At 42.2% G+C, this 16,748-nt stretch overlaps 1 protein-coding gene across 13 annotated transcripts in view; it reads left to right on the forward strand.

The window, feature by feature from the left end:
• TRPM3 (transient receptor potential cation channel subfamily M member 3) overlaps positions 1-16,748 on the forward strand; it is a 427,187-nt gene that overhangs the window by 376,665 nt on the left and 33,774 nt on the right. For all 13 annotated transcript variants that reach the window (XM_077344811.1, XM_077344812.1, XM_077344814.1 and 10 more), the window contains 2 exons: positions 11,801-11,941; positions 15,308-15,436. In XM_077344811.1, coding sequence (XP_077200926.1) covers positions 11,801-11,941; positions 15,308-15,436 — 270 coding nt within the window. The remainder of the gene's footprint in view (positions 1-11,800; positions 11,942-15,307; positions 15,437-16,748) is intronic.

Raw genomic sequence — 16,748 nt, forward strand, 5'->3', positions numbered from 1 at the left:
CCACTGAAGAGGACTGATCTGACCTTAAACACGTTTGATTCTTCTGCTACTGTGAATCAAATATTTTCTGATCCAAAAGGTGTAAATGCTAGGCAAACTCAATGCTAAAAATGAAATAAAATGTTTAGTAAGAAAAAAAATTCTTGCACAAATTTTGCTGTTTTGCTTTAGCTGGGTTCTTTGTACATGCAGTAGTAAACCAATGGGTTGTTGAGCATCTTCATTGGATGGACAGCTGTTCTATTAAATATGCTTGCCTCCCCATCTCAAAAGGAATTCTATGAGGACATGGTCACTTCCCCCTAGGGTCCCCACCTCCTTCACCTCATCCACCAACTCTTGCCTGTTGGTCAGTATTAAGTCCAGTATGGCTGAACATCTTGTGGGTTCATCTACCATTTGATAAATGAAATTGTCAGCCAGGCAGGTCAGAAAGTTGCATGACTGAGAACGCTTTGCAGAGTTTGTTTCCCAGCACACATCTGGGAAATTGAAGTCACCCATGATGACAAGGTCCTGACGCTTGGATATTTTCTCAAACTGCTCACAAAGTGCAGCATCCATATCCTCTCGTTGGTCAGGCGGTCGGTAGCAGACACCAACCACCACACTGTTTGTAATCTCCTCGCTTATTTTCACCCAGATGCTTTCCACTGTAGATATACTCTCCTTCACTAGAATTTCCTGACAGGCAAGCCCTTTCCTCACATACAGTGCCACTCCTCCACCTCTTCGATCTATTCTGTTTTTTCTGAACAGTTCATATCCATCCACTATTACATTCCATTGAACAGTTCATATCCATCCACTATTACATTCCAGTTATTTTATTACTCAGGTTTAAAAAAAAAACTACTAAAAAGAATTCTGAACACGTTTGGTTGATAAAAGTCTCCTTCTGGGGAATCAACTTGTTTATCTTCTAAGAGCCCTACACTCTTCAACCTCCAACTAGTTTGTGATCCCTGGCTCCAAAGAAGCATGTCGGACCTCAACCAGGGCCAGAGCTTTCTCTGTCCTGGCCCGCACCTGGTGAAACGAGTTCCCTGAAAAGATCAGGGCCCTGCCTGAACCTCCTCAGGCCTGGAAAATGGAGTTCTTCCACCAGACATTTGGTTGAGGCCAACCAAAGCAACAGCACTTACTGGGCCCATTAAAAAAACCCTATCTGTATACTGAATCCCACACCAGTCTACCCATGGAGTCACTGTTCCATAGCTAACAAGTTGACTTGATGCTATACACACAGTTATCACAAATCAAACCCCTGTCACTATTGTCTATCCAAATTTATGAATGATGCTCTTCTTCTTCTTTGTTATATGTAAATCGCCATGAGCCTGAAGGTAGGGTGGTATAGAAATATAATTAATTAATTAAGTAATTAATTAATTATATTTATATTATATTATTTATTTATTAAATATATTAATTAATTAATTAATTACGTAATTAGAGTGCAGCAAAAAAGAGTAAAGGGTTTTCATCTTTTTAGCTGAATTTTTGGAAGACACAAAAGTTGATTCCCTAGAAGAAGCCTTTTATGGGCAGAATGTGTTCAGAATTCTTTTTAGTAGTTATTTTAAATTAAGTAATAAAATAACTTTACCTATTTTCCATAATTGCATGAGTGCACAGCCAAGATATGATATCAGTTTTTATAATAGGATTATATCTGTTAGATCATGTAGCAAAATGGACTCATTAAGCATTGTGATCTACAGTGGTGCAAGCCATTCTGTATTTTTGAAGCTAGTTATCATAAACATAGGGAGCTGTGGTTCTCTGTGCAGTGCTTGAATGAAATACTATGATAGTGTTACAGGATGGTCATAAAGATTATGGTTCCTTTAGTCATTAAAAGAATAAACAATAGAATCTTCATGAGTAGTCCAGTTTCTGAGAAAGATGTAAATAATAAATTTTATTTTGAAAACAAATCTTACATTCTAGGGGCAAGAGTTGTGAGGGAGGAAGCTGCAGGAAGAGGAGATACAGTGGCAAGGAAGGAACAGGAAATCTACAGGCAGGCATCATGGCTAAAGGAAGGGAACAGAGAAGACTAATAAATTAGGTAGATGAACAGAAGTGGAGATAAAGACCTAATGAAAATAGCAGAAGATATGACGAAACATGAAGCCAATGAAAGGGAAGACAATACAAAAGTTCCAACACATTAAACACAACATCATAAATATTAAATGGATAACACTGTAAATAATTCAAATGAAGAGAAGAATTCATTTTTATACCTTGATTTTTACTACCCAAAGGAGCCCCAAAGTGGCTTACAAACACCTTTCCCTTCCTCTCCCTACAACAACCACCCTGTGAGGTAGGTTGGGCTGAAAGAGCTCTAAGACATCTGCTCTATGAGAACAGACAACTGACTAGTCCAAGGTTACCCAGCTGGCTGCATGTAGAGGAGTGGGAAATCAAACCAAATTTTCCATATTGGAATCTACTGCTCTTAACTGCTATACCAAGCTCTTTGAAAAAACTGATTAGCTGAAATCTGTAGGACAGAATACCAGGATTATTATTATTACTAGGGGCAAAGCCCGTTGTCTCCAAGAATACAACGGGCGCTAGAGCTTGGCAGTGGGAAGAGGAAGGGGAGGAGTTGTCCAGTCTGTAAGGGCATGGGGTTGTCATGTGTGTTGTGTGGGAGGTTGTGGTGGCATGGTGGCAAATGAGGCCATGGGGGTGGAGATATGGGTGTCAAGAACCTGTGGTGTGGAATGTTCGTTGATTGTGGGAGAGGACTGACCTTTGGGAATTGTGGCATAGTGGTTACAGATGAGCTTTCCAGAGCCATGTCCTCAGATATGTGAAGGGAAAATCAGACTGGAGACTCTTCTTAGGGGAAGATTACATGGCAACCAATTCCCCCCAGTTCTGCATTTCCCTTCTTGTGTGAATTAGGCCACATTCACCAAAATGCCCCTCTGCCCTAATACACATGGGGTAGTCACAGTACACAGGTATCCATCCTGTTCCTTCTGTATCCCATATTTTCACTGTTGGTAAAATGTTATGTGCCCACATGCTTCTTTTATGGTTGCTCCTTAGAAGAACGGATTTTTGTACCCTATTGCTTACTACCCAAAGGAGTCTCAAAGCGGTTTACAAACACCTTTTCCATTTGTCTCTCCACAATAGTCAACCTGTGAGGTATGTAGGGTTGTGAGAGATCTGAGAGAACTGGGAATGGGCTGCAGTGACCCAGCAGGCCTCAGGTGTCTCAAAGCATTTTCCAATCGTCTTCCCCTTCTCTCCCCATAGCAGACTCCCCATGAGGGAGGTGGGGTAGCGAGCCTCACAGGGAAGGTGGCAACCCTAAGAGGAAGACTGTCTGTGCACAGCAGTCTTGACCTTAGTAAGGTTTTTAATACTGTTTTTTTTTATTTGCCAGGCCAAAGTTATTTGCCAGATACTATTTCAGTTACTATGTGTCTCCAGACATTTACTTGTTCTCTATTTAGTTTCAGGCTGTAAATATTTATTTAGATCTTCCTGCACTTTCCAGACTCACAGGACTGCTGCTGGTCTGCCTGTCTGCGCCCCAGAATACAAACAGTTGCTGGTAAGGGCTGGCCATAACCCATAGGCCAGGAGGGACACACCTGCACCACTCCCTACCAACTGCAGGCAAAAATGGCTCATTTGAAGGCTGGACACTGAGGCATTGTACGATTTTGAAGTCCCACCTCCAAACCTCCAGGAATATTTCCAACCCAGGGGTAGCCAACCTACAGGTGTGGGCTGGAGAGCTCCAGGAATTACAGCTCACCTGCAGAGTATAAAGATCAGCTCCCCAGGCAGAAAGGGCCACTTTGGACAGGGTTGTGGTAGAGAAGAAACATTTAAGGCTTCCCACACAGGTAGTTGTTGAATTGAAATACTTGAGGCCTACTGCACAGGGTTGTTGTGCAGATGAAACAGGAGACAAAAGAGCCAGCTTCCTCTGCAGAATAACGCTGTGCAGTGGCCTCAAATCTGCAGAGAGTTGCAAAGAAGAAAGACACATGGCTTGGCTGTGTCTAGCCCCCAGCCAGAGCAGTATTTTAAGTGAGAAGGGGCTTTTCTGTGGCCTCCCTGTCAGGCAACTGTTTGGCAGATGGGGAAAGTCCCCCCCCCCCTCAAAAGGAAGGCCCTCAGGCTCCCCTGCATTGCTCTTGGAAAGGCCTCCCTCCCCTCAGTCAGGGGCTGTCAGAGGCTCCTTCGCAGCAGGACTGAAAGGGGGGGGAGCACTCTGCAGCCTCCTGCCAGCTCTGTCAGGGTTCTGAGGCAATTTGCAGTTGGACATGGCAGTTAGGACAGCCTTGGGGCGAAAAGGGCTGGCCCAGCCTCTGTTCTCATCCCCCTTGGCAGCCCTACTGACCTCCTCTCCCTTTGGTGGTCAGGTGCAGACTGGCAGCCAGACTGGGCTGGGTGAATGGAATTTTGGTCTGTCCTGGTGAGGGGCCAATAGGAAGGCACTTTGCGTGCCTCCCCATTGGCTGCTTGGCCCTGGATGGACACTCGGAGGGCCCAATCAGGAGCCGCTTTGCGGCTCCTGATTGGGGCCTCTGGGTTTTTATCCTGGACAGGGCCCGCCCTAACTCCTCCCCAGGTGGCCTTACTCTTTTATTTAATAGGACCCTGTCCTATTTAAAGATTATTACTTTGATGTATAGCCCACCACTCCCCTAAGGCTCATGGCGGGTAACAACATATAAAACCCCTAATAATTGAAATAATCAGTGAAGAGGGCATAGAGAGATGTTTTTTTTCCACATTACCTGAAGACACATCTATGCTCATCAGGATCAGTATGCTTCAACTTATGACAGTTCCAGAAACCCTAAACATTTCCAAGGCATGCAACTGAAAAGCACTTACTCAGGATGAATCATAGTAAAGCTGTAGTCCTTTTTAAAAAAAATCAGAATCCACCTACATATATATATCGGAATTCTAGCAAATTATATCCTCTTCCCATGCCTTCTACCTTCTCACATTGAGAACAGCTTGTCAGCTCACTGCAAACTATTTGCTGTCTTTGGCTCTTGCTGCAACATTGTGAATAATGAGATTTTTCAGAATCTGATGCTGTAGTCCTGAACATCTGCCCATCTTCTCATTTGGAGAGTGCTCAGTGGCCCAAGGTTGTTGCAGTGAAATTATAGCATAATTGAACATTCTCAACAAGGAAGGAAATAAAACCATAAAAAGGACCAGAGGCACATATTTAACCACTATTTCAAAGAATATGATTGTTATAACAGTTTTCATTAATTTACCCTGACGAAAAATTAAACTCTGGCAATTACATTTCAAATTTTATTTATTTATTTATTTATGAGGTTCCTTAGCCACCATGGACTATGAACAAGGAGGAATTTCTGCTTGAGTGGTTTGAACCTAGGCCCCCTTTTATCAATTAAAGCCTCTTCCCCATTCATGCATATTGCACTTCATTCACACTAGCTGCTGCAGGGACTAACTCTTATGGAGGTGAAAGAATCAACTGCTGCCCTTCATCCTACTATTCCTTGATAAGCATGACTGATTGGTGCTTAACAGACATCTACCAGAGTGCATTGAAAATATAAACTTGATAAAGATAGTCACAGACATCACAAACAGGCACAATAAACTGAACAAGGACAAAAGAAAAGGTGATATAACCCCAGTCTTCTGACCCTAACTCTTTACATAGCCTAAAGGATGAAAACTTAGGATAGACTATTGATCCTGATATATCACTGGAAGGCAAAATCACAAAACTCCAACTCACTTACTTTGGTCATATCATGCGGTCCAACTCTGTGGAGAGAGCAATTATGTTAGGACTGGTTAGTGGTAAAAAGCCAGGCTGGCAAAGAATGCGGTGGTTAGATGTGATCAAATTGGCCACTGGCCAGAGCATCACACAACTAAAAGAAGCAATGCAATATTTTCCGCATGGAGGACATAGCGCTAGGCTGCTTCTGGGTGTTTGGGCCAGGGCAGGTTGCTCCACCTCTTCCCACTCCTGCACAGGGAACCAGTTGGCACACTGCACCCTGTCCACTACGGATTTGTGCTCCTGCACAGCAGTGGGGGCGGCAAAGTTCTGCCACACTGCAGGACATCATGGGCCCTTTTTAATGACTATTTTAAAGACCATGAAATTGTGTACCAACACAATACCACACTCTTAAAAAAATTAAATGCCACAGGTGGCTCTACTGTAGAGCCACCTGGAACATTTTTGTCCCTTGTGGGATGTTGTGCTTAGGTGTGGGCGGGGAGGAGCCAAGCTAGGATGGCCTGACTCTTCCACAGATGCACAACCCAGGCCTGACATAGGCCCTGTTGACATCTGAGGCAAAAAAGCAAACACGGATCCACTTTCCCTTGCCACTAAACAACTGAGGGCCTGAGTCGGGCCAGGCTTGGGACTGCCCCAGATTGGTGCCAATGACATGCAGAAATGGGAGTTAGCCATTTGACTGGACAAGCAGTGAGTCAGCCTGAATTTAAGTTGCGGAAACAATAGAGGTCAACCTAACCATGAGCTTAGATGAGAATAGAAATGCCAATATTCCTGACCATCTCTTAAAGAGAAACGAGACACCTATTGTTTCCTCTCTTTCCATCCCTGTTCCTACTTCTCTCCTAAACCTCCCCAATAATTTTCCCCCCAGAATGTTCAGAGCTTTTTTCTTTCAAGTCATTTTAGGTAACCCCAAGCCAATCTGAAACAGCTAATTTTAAAATATAATTTCAGCTCGTATGCCCCAAGGCAGATTCCTAGTAATAAGTTTAGACTATGAAGTCATGAAATCAGTAGCTGAAGGATAAAAGTTTTTGTCTGCATAGGAATCCACCAGCAAAGATAAGTGTGAAAAGCTGAAGCAAATGCCACAAACGATGGGAGTTAGTAACAACAATGTTTTATTTATTACCCTACTCTGTAGTGACTCAAGCCGGGTTACAACTATGAAAAGCTGCAATCTGTATCTTTAAAGAAGAGCTTTAGCAGGTTGTTGTTGGAGTTTTTTTGTTTGTTTTGTTTTAGGAAATCAGTGGGGATACAGAAAAGAGAATGGACAGAAAAAAGGGTGTTACATAACATAATGGTGTTTGTCAAGAAAAATCATGCAACACAAAGGGTGTTTTGTAAAAATCATTTTGTAAAAATCATGCAACACAAAAAGACAGAAGATATTTTCCCTTACACACCTTTCATTATCGTTTTTAAAATATTATCTATAAAATGCAGTAGTTCTTATGTTGGGATACAACTGAATTCCACATTTTATGTTTTTTTCAAAATGTCACCATGTATTTGAATTTCTCTTCTAAAATACTTAGTAATTTGTTTAGTCTAACACCTAATAGCATACTCTTGGTTTCCACTGGGAATTTAAACTTCAACATGTTCTACATTTTGATTGTTTTCAATATTCTTTTGCTTTTTTACAGTTCTCCCCCATATGAAAGAAGGTTCTATTTGTGCCTTGACATTCACAACATATTCCTTTGTAGTTTTACCAGATTTCTCATTATCCTTTAAACATATATTATCCACCATTTTGTACCAATTTTTTAAATGTCTGGCTGACTATACATTTGAAATCTTTTTCCTATAATCATTTCCATTGTTGTAAAGATATCTGTTTTTTAAAGTTTTACATTAATCATACTTTTTTCACTTGTTCATCTTCTGTTTCTAGCTGGAGTAAAATCTTGTATATTCATAATAGTAAATGCTTTTTTTGGTTTTATAATCAACTGTTCAAATTCAGTCACATCTGTTAGAGGCCTACCTTCATTGCTCTCTCCTTTAATCTTGAGGCTGATTGATAATAAAGCAGCCATTGAATGTTTACACCTTCATTCTTGATATCTTGTCAAGACATGATTTCCCCCTGGACATTTATCATCATACCATGTGTTAAAATATTCTTAATTCTTGTGTTCCTATCATGGGCGTCTTATGCACGGGCCAGAATGCCCGCACTGGTGGCAGGAGCGCTTCGGTTAAAATCACCAATAACGCTCACTGCCGCCGCCAGCATGAGCACCTCCCAGCCCAGGGCTATGGAAGGCCCACGGTAAGTGACCGCGAGATCTTCCGCAGCTTCCTGGGTAAGCCGGGGCTGCGGCGGGCCAGCACTGTGCGTAATTGCCAGTGCCAGGCTTGTCGGCCCACCCAGCCTCGACCCTATGGTAGGGACACCAACCCTGTAGGGACACTGCGTGCCCCTGCGGACTCTGCAGAGCCCCGGAGTTGGCAGGGGCAACCCCCTGCCCCCACTTGGGTTTGCGGAGGGGGCCTGGGCACCCCACTCCCTCCCTGAGCTGTCCAAACCTCCCCCTGTCCCTGCCCCTGCCCCACCGGCTTACCTTCTGGCCCCGGCGTTCAACTACGCCAGGGCAGCCAAGCATGCTCCACCCCCGTGCATACACAGGGAACAGCAGGGCATCCTGGCCCAATGCAACGGGACAGCGGCAGTGCGCAGTAGCTGACACCGTGCATAAGAGGCCATGGTTAGCATCTATTGGGGACATAAGCAAAGAGTTTGAGGGATTCAATAAATTCTGACATGTAAACCATATTTTCAAAAGTCCATCTCTGATTATATGTTATGATCTTTTTAGCCAATTTCTTAATCCATAAGTAATTGTGTAAACCTTCAAGGTCTACTGATTCTAATTTAACTATTCTTTGTCTTGAGTTTTTAATCCAGTCTATAATCCAGATCATACGACCCACTCTGCACACAGTTGATAATACTCTTTCAATGCACTTTTGTTTGTTTGTTTGTTTATTTGGTGATTTATTCCCCGCCCCTCCCCGAAGGCTCGTGGCAGGTTACAAATGTCAGATAAAATATTTTAAAACCCCATTAAACCCCCTGGCATAAAAACCATAAAAGACAACAATATCAACAGTATAGAATAAAGATACAGTGGAAACACCGTCCCATTCCTAACATCCCCAGCAATACCTCTAGGAAGGAGGAGAAGGGTGAGGAGGGGACAGATAGAACTCACAAGCTGTCACTCCTGTACGGGGGGCATAATCGTCCTTGCCGCCCAGGCTCAACTATAGACCTGTTTTGCACAGAAAAATCCAGCTGCAAAAGCACACTGAAAGTACATTATCTAGTGTGCAGAATGGGTCCCTGCCCTCAGCAATGTCTGGGGATGAACCATGTCATGTGGATAACTTTTCATTTTGAACTCTGAACCATCCTCTTTTATTCTATTATCTTATTTGATCTTTGTAGCTAAAAATCTCTGTTGATAATAGAATAATAAAGGGGATAAAGGACATCCTGGACATGTTGCTTTTTCAGTTACCTCTATTAGTTTCCCATTAATTAAAATATTTTCTTGTTAGTTCAAGTACATTCCATTAATCCAGTTCCAGAATGCTGATGTAGTGCAAAGTGTATGTAAATGATGTTAAGTCTCCATGATTAAGGAGCATATATCTTTCTGGATTGTGGCTAGTTATCAATATGAAGGAAGTATTTTTATCTTGTGTCTCCTGAACATATGAAAAATTCACTGTTAAGATTTTACAGGATGTGGAAATTGTTAAATCAAAGTTTAGATTAGCATTTTTACCATTGAGAAACCCCTGAAACATCCTCAGGTTTCAAGAAACCCTAGAAGTGGCACAATCATGCAAAATATGATTGGAAAGCATATCTGCACACACTCTCGCTTGGGGCCCCTCCCCTTCTCACCCCCTCCAGGCCCATCATTGGCCATTGGGGGGGGCAGGTCAGCATGATCATATATGGTCATATTACTCAAACTTTTAACCAATTAAAAATATGCAAAATTGGTTAATTCCCACCCATTCAGGAAAACCTTCCAGGGCCATTGAGAACCTCCAGGTTTCATGAAAGGGTTGAGAAAGGCTGGATTTAGAGAATTCAGATGTACTGCAGATGTATATTTGTATGGGGGAGGAATACTTCAGTAATCTGATCATTTTGTTTATTTATTTCTTTTTAACCTGGGGTAGGGGGCATCTCTAAGGCAGCCAGTATAGTTAGCTAGTTAGAATCATAGAATGGAATCATAGAATCATAGAGTTGGAAGGGGCCATACAGGCCATCTAGTCCAACCCCCTGCTCAACACAGGATTAGCCCAAAGCATCCTAAAGCATCCAAGAAAAGTGTGTATCCAACCTATGCTTGAAGACTGCCAGTGAGGGGGAGCTCACCACCTCCTTAGGCAGCCTGTTCCACTGCTGAACTACTCTGACTGTGAAAACTTTTTTCCTGATATCTAGCCTATATCGTTATACTTGTAGTTTAAACCCATTACTGCGTGTCCTCTCCTCTGCAGCCAACAGAAACAGCATCCTGCCCTCCTCCAAGTGACAACCTTTCAAATCCTTAAAGAGGGCTATCATGTCCCCTCTCAACCTCCTTTTCTCCAGGCTGAACATTCCCAAGTCCCTCAACCTATCTTCATAGGGCTTGGTCCCTTGGCCCCAGATCGTCTAGGTGACTAGACTAGTTGGTAATTGTGTAATAGCTTTGAGTTTTAATCCCAAATAGAAAGGTAATGGTTCTAAAAGACTGTTAATATCTCCTCAATGAGTCTAATTGGCCCTGGAGGCGACCACTACCATGACTGAATTAGGAGTGCAGGTGTGATCTGTGTGACAAGGTAGCACACTTTGAGATATTAGAGAAAACAAAGAGAGAAGCAGAGAGTAACTGATGTGAGTTGGCTGAAACTTGTTTGCCAACCCCCTACCCCACATGGAAGTGAGGGTCCCCTCACTGCCAGGCCCCACCCCTGCCACCAATCAGCTGGCCTGTGGGGTGACTTACCAGAAGAAAGAGGAACGCTCAGGCTACATAATCAGCATTGTACAGGAAGCGATGTCATCACACCAGTGACACCCAGGCGACACTCTGTTCTTTAAGCAAAACCTCTGTTTTTTCCAATACTCACACCCTATTCTACACTAGACAGATCTCATGCAGAATACTTTTCTGCACTTTATGAAAGATACATAGTAGATAGACAAATTGAAGCAGGCAACAAAGATTGAAAACAAACCCTAAAAGGAATAGTTGAAGGAACTGAATATGCTTAGCCTGGAGAATAAAAGTGTAAGAAGAAGAAGAGTTGGTTCTTATATGCCGCTTTTCCCTACCCGAAGGAGGCTCAAAGCGGCTTACAGCTGCCTTCCCATTCCTCTCCCCACAACAGACACCCTGTGGGGTGGGTGAGGCTGAGAGAGCCCTGATATTCCTGCTCAGTCAGAACAGTTTTATCAGTGCCATGGCGAGCCCAAGGTCACCCAGCTGGTTGCATGTGGGGGAGCGCAGAATCGAACCTGGCATGTCAGATTAGAAGTCTGCACTCCTAACCACTACACCAAACTGGCTCTCAAGGGCAAGTATGGTCATGTTAATCAAATACATAAAGATGCAAGAAGGCAAAGACTTATTCTCTCTATTGCAGAAGGCAAGACTAAATCTAATAGCTTTACATTACAGCAGGGAAGATTTCAACTGAACACTAGGAGAAACTTTCCATGAGAGCTGTTCAACAACAGAACCAATTTCTGGGGAAGAGGGGCATCTCCCTTGCTGTAGTCCTTAATTTGCACCCATCTGTCAAAGAAGCCCTAACTCTGTTTCCAGGGTTGATCAGGGGGGTTGCATTGGATAGGTCATAAGGCTTTCAGCTTATTGATTCCATATTTGTCATTGTTGGATCCAATTAAACTGAAATGGCAATTTGCAATTAATCAACTATACCAGCTTATATTCTTTTTCACTTTAGGCAATGCTGGGACGTGGCAATGGAGAGTCATCACGAAAGAAGGAGGAAGAGGAAGTTCACAGCAGGCATAGATTGATTCCCTTCGGACGGAAGATCTATGAATTCTACAATGCTCCAATAGTTAAATTTTGGTTTTACACTGTAAGGGGGAAACTATTATTTTGTAATATGTTTACATTGATAAGCCATGTGATGTTTGAATGTCTAATTTAAATGGATAAATGTTGGCAGTTTACAGAGGAATTAGAGCCCCTCTGAAAGTTACTAGGTAGTCATGAGGAAGTGGTGGGATGCTGATAATATGTTTACTCCAGTTCCAGGCAACATAATGAGAGGGAAAAAAAGAATAGTTCAACAAACTGGGCCATTCCGCACAGCATTAATGTTGCTGAAGTGTTACCATACTAACGCTAATAGCATTGTGTAACGCTATTAATTCTTCGTTATTCACGACAGCATACACAATCTGCAACACTCCTGCAACATTCCCGCAAAAATCTCTTCGTTGTAGCAATTTTCGGGGAATCCACAAAAGTGGATTCCCCCTTAAAAAAACCACTAGACTCTTGAGAACAACCTGCAACACATCCGAAAAAGACATGTGCGTTCTCAATACAGCAGTAGCAAGCATGTCCCTCCCTAATCTCTCGCACCTGAGCTTCTGGTGTCACGATCGCCATTTTTTCCCCCTTAAACTGGCCAAAGCAACGAATAAGCGATGCTTCCTTGGCTGAAATCCCTCCACAAGCAATTGTCCATAAAGTTTCCGAGCACAATACGGCCCCCTGTTCAACACTGCACGTAATTTCAGCCAGAAATAGCCCTGGGGGGGAGGGGATTTTTTTTTAACTTTCAGAGCGTGTAAACGAGTAAGCACCAGCTCCTAAGCCAGTGAAAAAGGTCTTTCTGATACATCGAATGAACGGATATGCGTTTCTACTGGTGTTTTCGTGTTTTTAAAAAACAGTTTTCAAAGGGAAACACGAACACAACAGTTAATTGGCTGCTCTCTTTGAGGGGAAGGAGGAAACGTGGAAAGAGGAAACGTGGAAAAATATCGCCTCCCTTGTTTCGATTTCGGCAAGACTGGAAACTTGTGCGTTGCGAGAGCAGTGCTAGTGGGAGAGCCTTTTTTTCGATTGAACTGGCTGTGTGTGTTACCGAGACCTGCCACTTTTGCTTCCAGTGCTTTTCAATAGCGCTCAGACTTAGCGAAATTGCCCGTTGTGCGGAATTGCCCAGTGACTTCCCTGTTTGTAACTCTAGGGAAAAATCAGCTCCAAAATTTGTACTCTATATGCACTTTGTCAGAAGTCCAAGTCAAATTACCTGTTGATTATCACTTCAGTGGATGGCAGATGTACAAGATCCAAAAAGTATCTTCTTCTATGTTAGAGTTAATTATGGAATGGAGGAATGTGCACTTGGGTGGGGATTATGTTTTTCTAATTTGGATTTTGTGAATGGTTTCCATAGCAGTGTTCTTGATTATACAAATCTCTGGTACAATTTAGGGATCTGGATTGGGGGGGGATTCTTTAAAAAAAAAGGTTTTATTATTGGGAAGATTCTTTATGGAAAACTAGAGTGGTTCTTTTTCAAGAAAATGATATTGAAATTGTAAGACGACTAGACCTATATGTTCCCTAAGGAACCCCCAAAGTTTTGACTAAATGAAGGGCCCCCAACATTCGGCTTTCCTCCATTGATTGGGGGGGGGTCTATGCTTTCTCCAGGGCAAAGAAGCCAATAGCCAAACATATAAGAGAAACCACTGGCCAAAAGCCTCCTGCTGCAAACAGAACCAACAAGCTCAACAGAGCCAAACCAGTAGATCCCAGCAGGACAACAAGCCAATGTGGCAAGCCGACCACAACCAATCTCAAACCAGCAAACACAAGCCAAAGCAAGTTAAGCATTGCAAGTCCAACAGAACCAATGTCATTTCACAGAAGCCAAGCGGTACCAAGTGCCAATGCGGCAAGTCCAATGCAACAAATTGCAAATCAGAAAATCTAAAATAATACAACTTGTCAAGCATCCAGCAACACCTGAAAAGATCTTCATACAGACAAATACACACAGAGTAAAAGAAGGCCTCAGAAAGCAGGAGGAAGAGGTTACCCAAGTTCTCCTGTCTCTGCATTCTTCTGTAACCTATAATATCATTGCTTCACAGGATAACCCTGTAGCCTGTAATATCACTGCTTCACAGGAGGAGCCTCAGGAGCTGCACCTGTCCATAACTGGTGCTCCTGCATGAGCTTCATTTTAGGCACTTTTGTGGGATCAGCTCATTTTAATTGAGATATGAATGTATTTTCTCATAATATCTCTTTGTTCAAATTATATGAGTTTTAGTCTTTGAGTTTTATTCTTGACAGTGGCAAGAACATTTGTGCCACCATATTTATTTCCTCCACTGAATTGGGCTGAAAGGTACTGAGCCCCACAACAACCCTCTCTTTTGTACAGCAACAAGGGTTCAGTTGAGGGCTGGCTTGTAAAAAAAAAATTAATAACCCAGTTTGTAATGTGTCTTTTACCTAGTATCAAATTGGATAACTTCCCTGTTGTTTCTTTTTATTACTCACTCTGCATGCTCCTTGAGGGACATGGGAGGAGCTCCTGAGTCACAAGAGAGAGTAGCTCAAGGGCTCAGTGGCAGATGACTCATAGGACTCAGATAGGTTGTCCCTTACCATTGCATTTGCAGAAGCTTGGCTTGTGTGCCTCATGTTCCATTGGCACCAGCTTTTTTTTTAATGGCCTCCATCACCATGGCTATCCCAGGAATGGCTATGGGGAATACTCTGCTCAGAAAGATGGGAGTGGAGAAAGCAACAGATCTGTTTCCCCCTTCCTCCTCATCTCCTGGAGGCAGCTTGCCCCTGTTGGCTGCACCCACAGAAAGAGCTGGCCCAACATGCTTTACAAGGCTGCCTTTGATATATGAGTCACACAGTAATTGCAGGAAGGCAACACCAGCAGCAGAATTAATCAAGGCAGAGACAGGATAGAGCAGCAGAAGCATGTAGCACTCCCCCCCCCCAAAAAAAAAGAAAGAAAAATCCGGCCCTGAAATGGAATCAAACTGCAGCCGGACCAGCTTTTTCTCCTCTTTGCCCATGCTCAGACAGCTGTGGAGGACTGGGCAGAGAGTTCTAGTGCTCCCCCAAATGTTTTATCCCATTGCCTGGGAGAGCTGCCTCCTTTCCTCTTCCTCTCATTGGGCTGGAAACCTGTTAAATGGAAATATTCAGGAGCTAATTATCATTATTCTGAGAATCCCAAAGATCACTCTGGATACCGCAATATATGTATTTGGACCTGATGTATCTGAGTGCACATCTTAGGAGGCTGCATCAGAACTCTCACTCCACATAGAACTGACAGCCCAAAATGTTGATTTTCTGCATAAAATTGTAGGTTTTGATGCAAATTATTTGACTAGATTTGGAAAAGCTGTTATATGACCAGCAGAAAACAGAGTTTATTTCTTTGCAGATGGCATACATTGGTTACCTGATGCTGTTCAACTATATTGTGTTGGTGAAGATGGATCGCTGGCCTTCCACACAGGAGTGGATCGTGATCTCATATATTTTTACAATGGGGATAGAGAAGATGAGAGAGGTAATATTATTGTGAAAAGCCTGGGAATAGAAATGTTTTTTTGTGTTCTATTTTTCCCCAAGGATTAATCTGTTGTTTTAAATTTATCAAAAAAAAATCTTAAAAAAAAATTCACATAAGAGTAAAAATTTTATGCTGTATATTCAAGCTCTGTTTTTTAAAAGTGATATCCCCCTTTTCCGCATTAAAATATTTGGCTTTTCCACAACCAAGTACAAAAAGTGCCGGATTGCTGTAATGGCAGGTTTTCATCCTTTGTCAGCTTGATTTGACATCTAAATTCATGCACTGTTTCATGCCCACAAATTGGGACGTTAAATCAGGATTAAACCATGGTTTAGAACCGCAATTTACAATTATGAAATAAACCCCGATTCGTTAGGCTTGCAAATCCAATCAAAGACTTACTGAACTTGGAACTCTTCAGTCTCTGCTTCATGTACAAAAAGGAGAGGGAGGTGTAAGAGGAATTGACCAAGCTCAAGAATAAACCAAGTTTTATTTTAGGAGGGTTGCTCAAGGATATAGGAAGTGAGCTGTATGTATACAGTAATGAAAACAATATTCACAACAACCACAAGGGGGCTCCTTATCATTGATTTAAAAAGGTTTTGAGGAATGTTGCCTAAAAAGATTTCTAGAAATCTGGATGTTACATTTTCCAAAGAAGATTTTTCAGCTAAGTTGTTGTGTCTTTGTTGCATTCCCACTTATACATATTTTTGATAAATTGTTTATTGAACTATAAAATTGTTATAGGCTAAAGAGCAGTCACAGAAAATGACTCCAAAATTTATATTGCAGTATTTCTTCAGGCTAGTTTGTCTTCTTATAATCCAGCTATCATGTGGCTCCAGTAAAACAACCTCCAAAAAGTTGCAGGCCAAGTTAATGCTAATTATTATTAAATGATAAAAGCAAACTAGAGAGTTAATAGAAACAGTTTGTCCCCAGGGTGATCTACAAACAGAACAGAGACTTAATTAATACAATAATATCTTTTCAAGGTTCAGAGTACAGATGTTAATAGCAATGTTTAAGTACCAAATCACTCTCTAAAATAAATTCAAAACTAAATTCTGACCCACTTTTTAAAGTACCTTATGTATATTGTAGGGGGAAAAGGTCACTTGGCTAGAGTAGAAAGCAATCAGACATCAATGCAGATTATTATAACATTGTCCAGCCCTGCAAAAGTCATGCAAAGGGTGTGGTATGAAATACGCAAGTACACAGTAAATTTCAAGAGCAGTCAAGTATACTGCAGGTTGTCAAGAGCAGGATGTGTCTGCCTTGATACAATTTGCATGGG

The sequence above is a fragment of the Paroedura picta genome, chromosome 7 (assembly GCF_049243985.1).
Source record: "Paroedura picta isolate Pp20150507F chromosome 7, Ppicta_v3.0, whole genome shotgun sequence".
Taxonomy (NCBI): Eukaryota; Metazoa; Chordata; class Lepidosauria; order Squamata; family Gekkonidae; genus Paroedura; species Paroedura picta.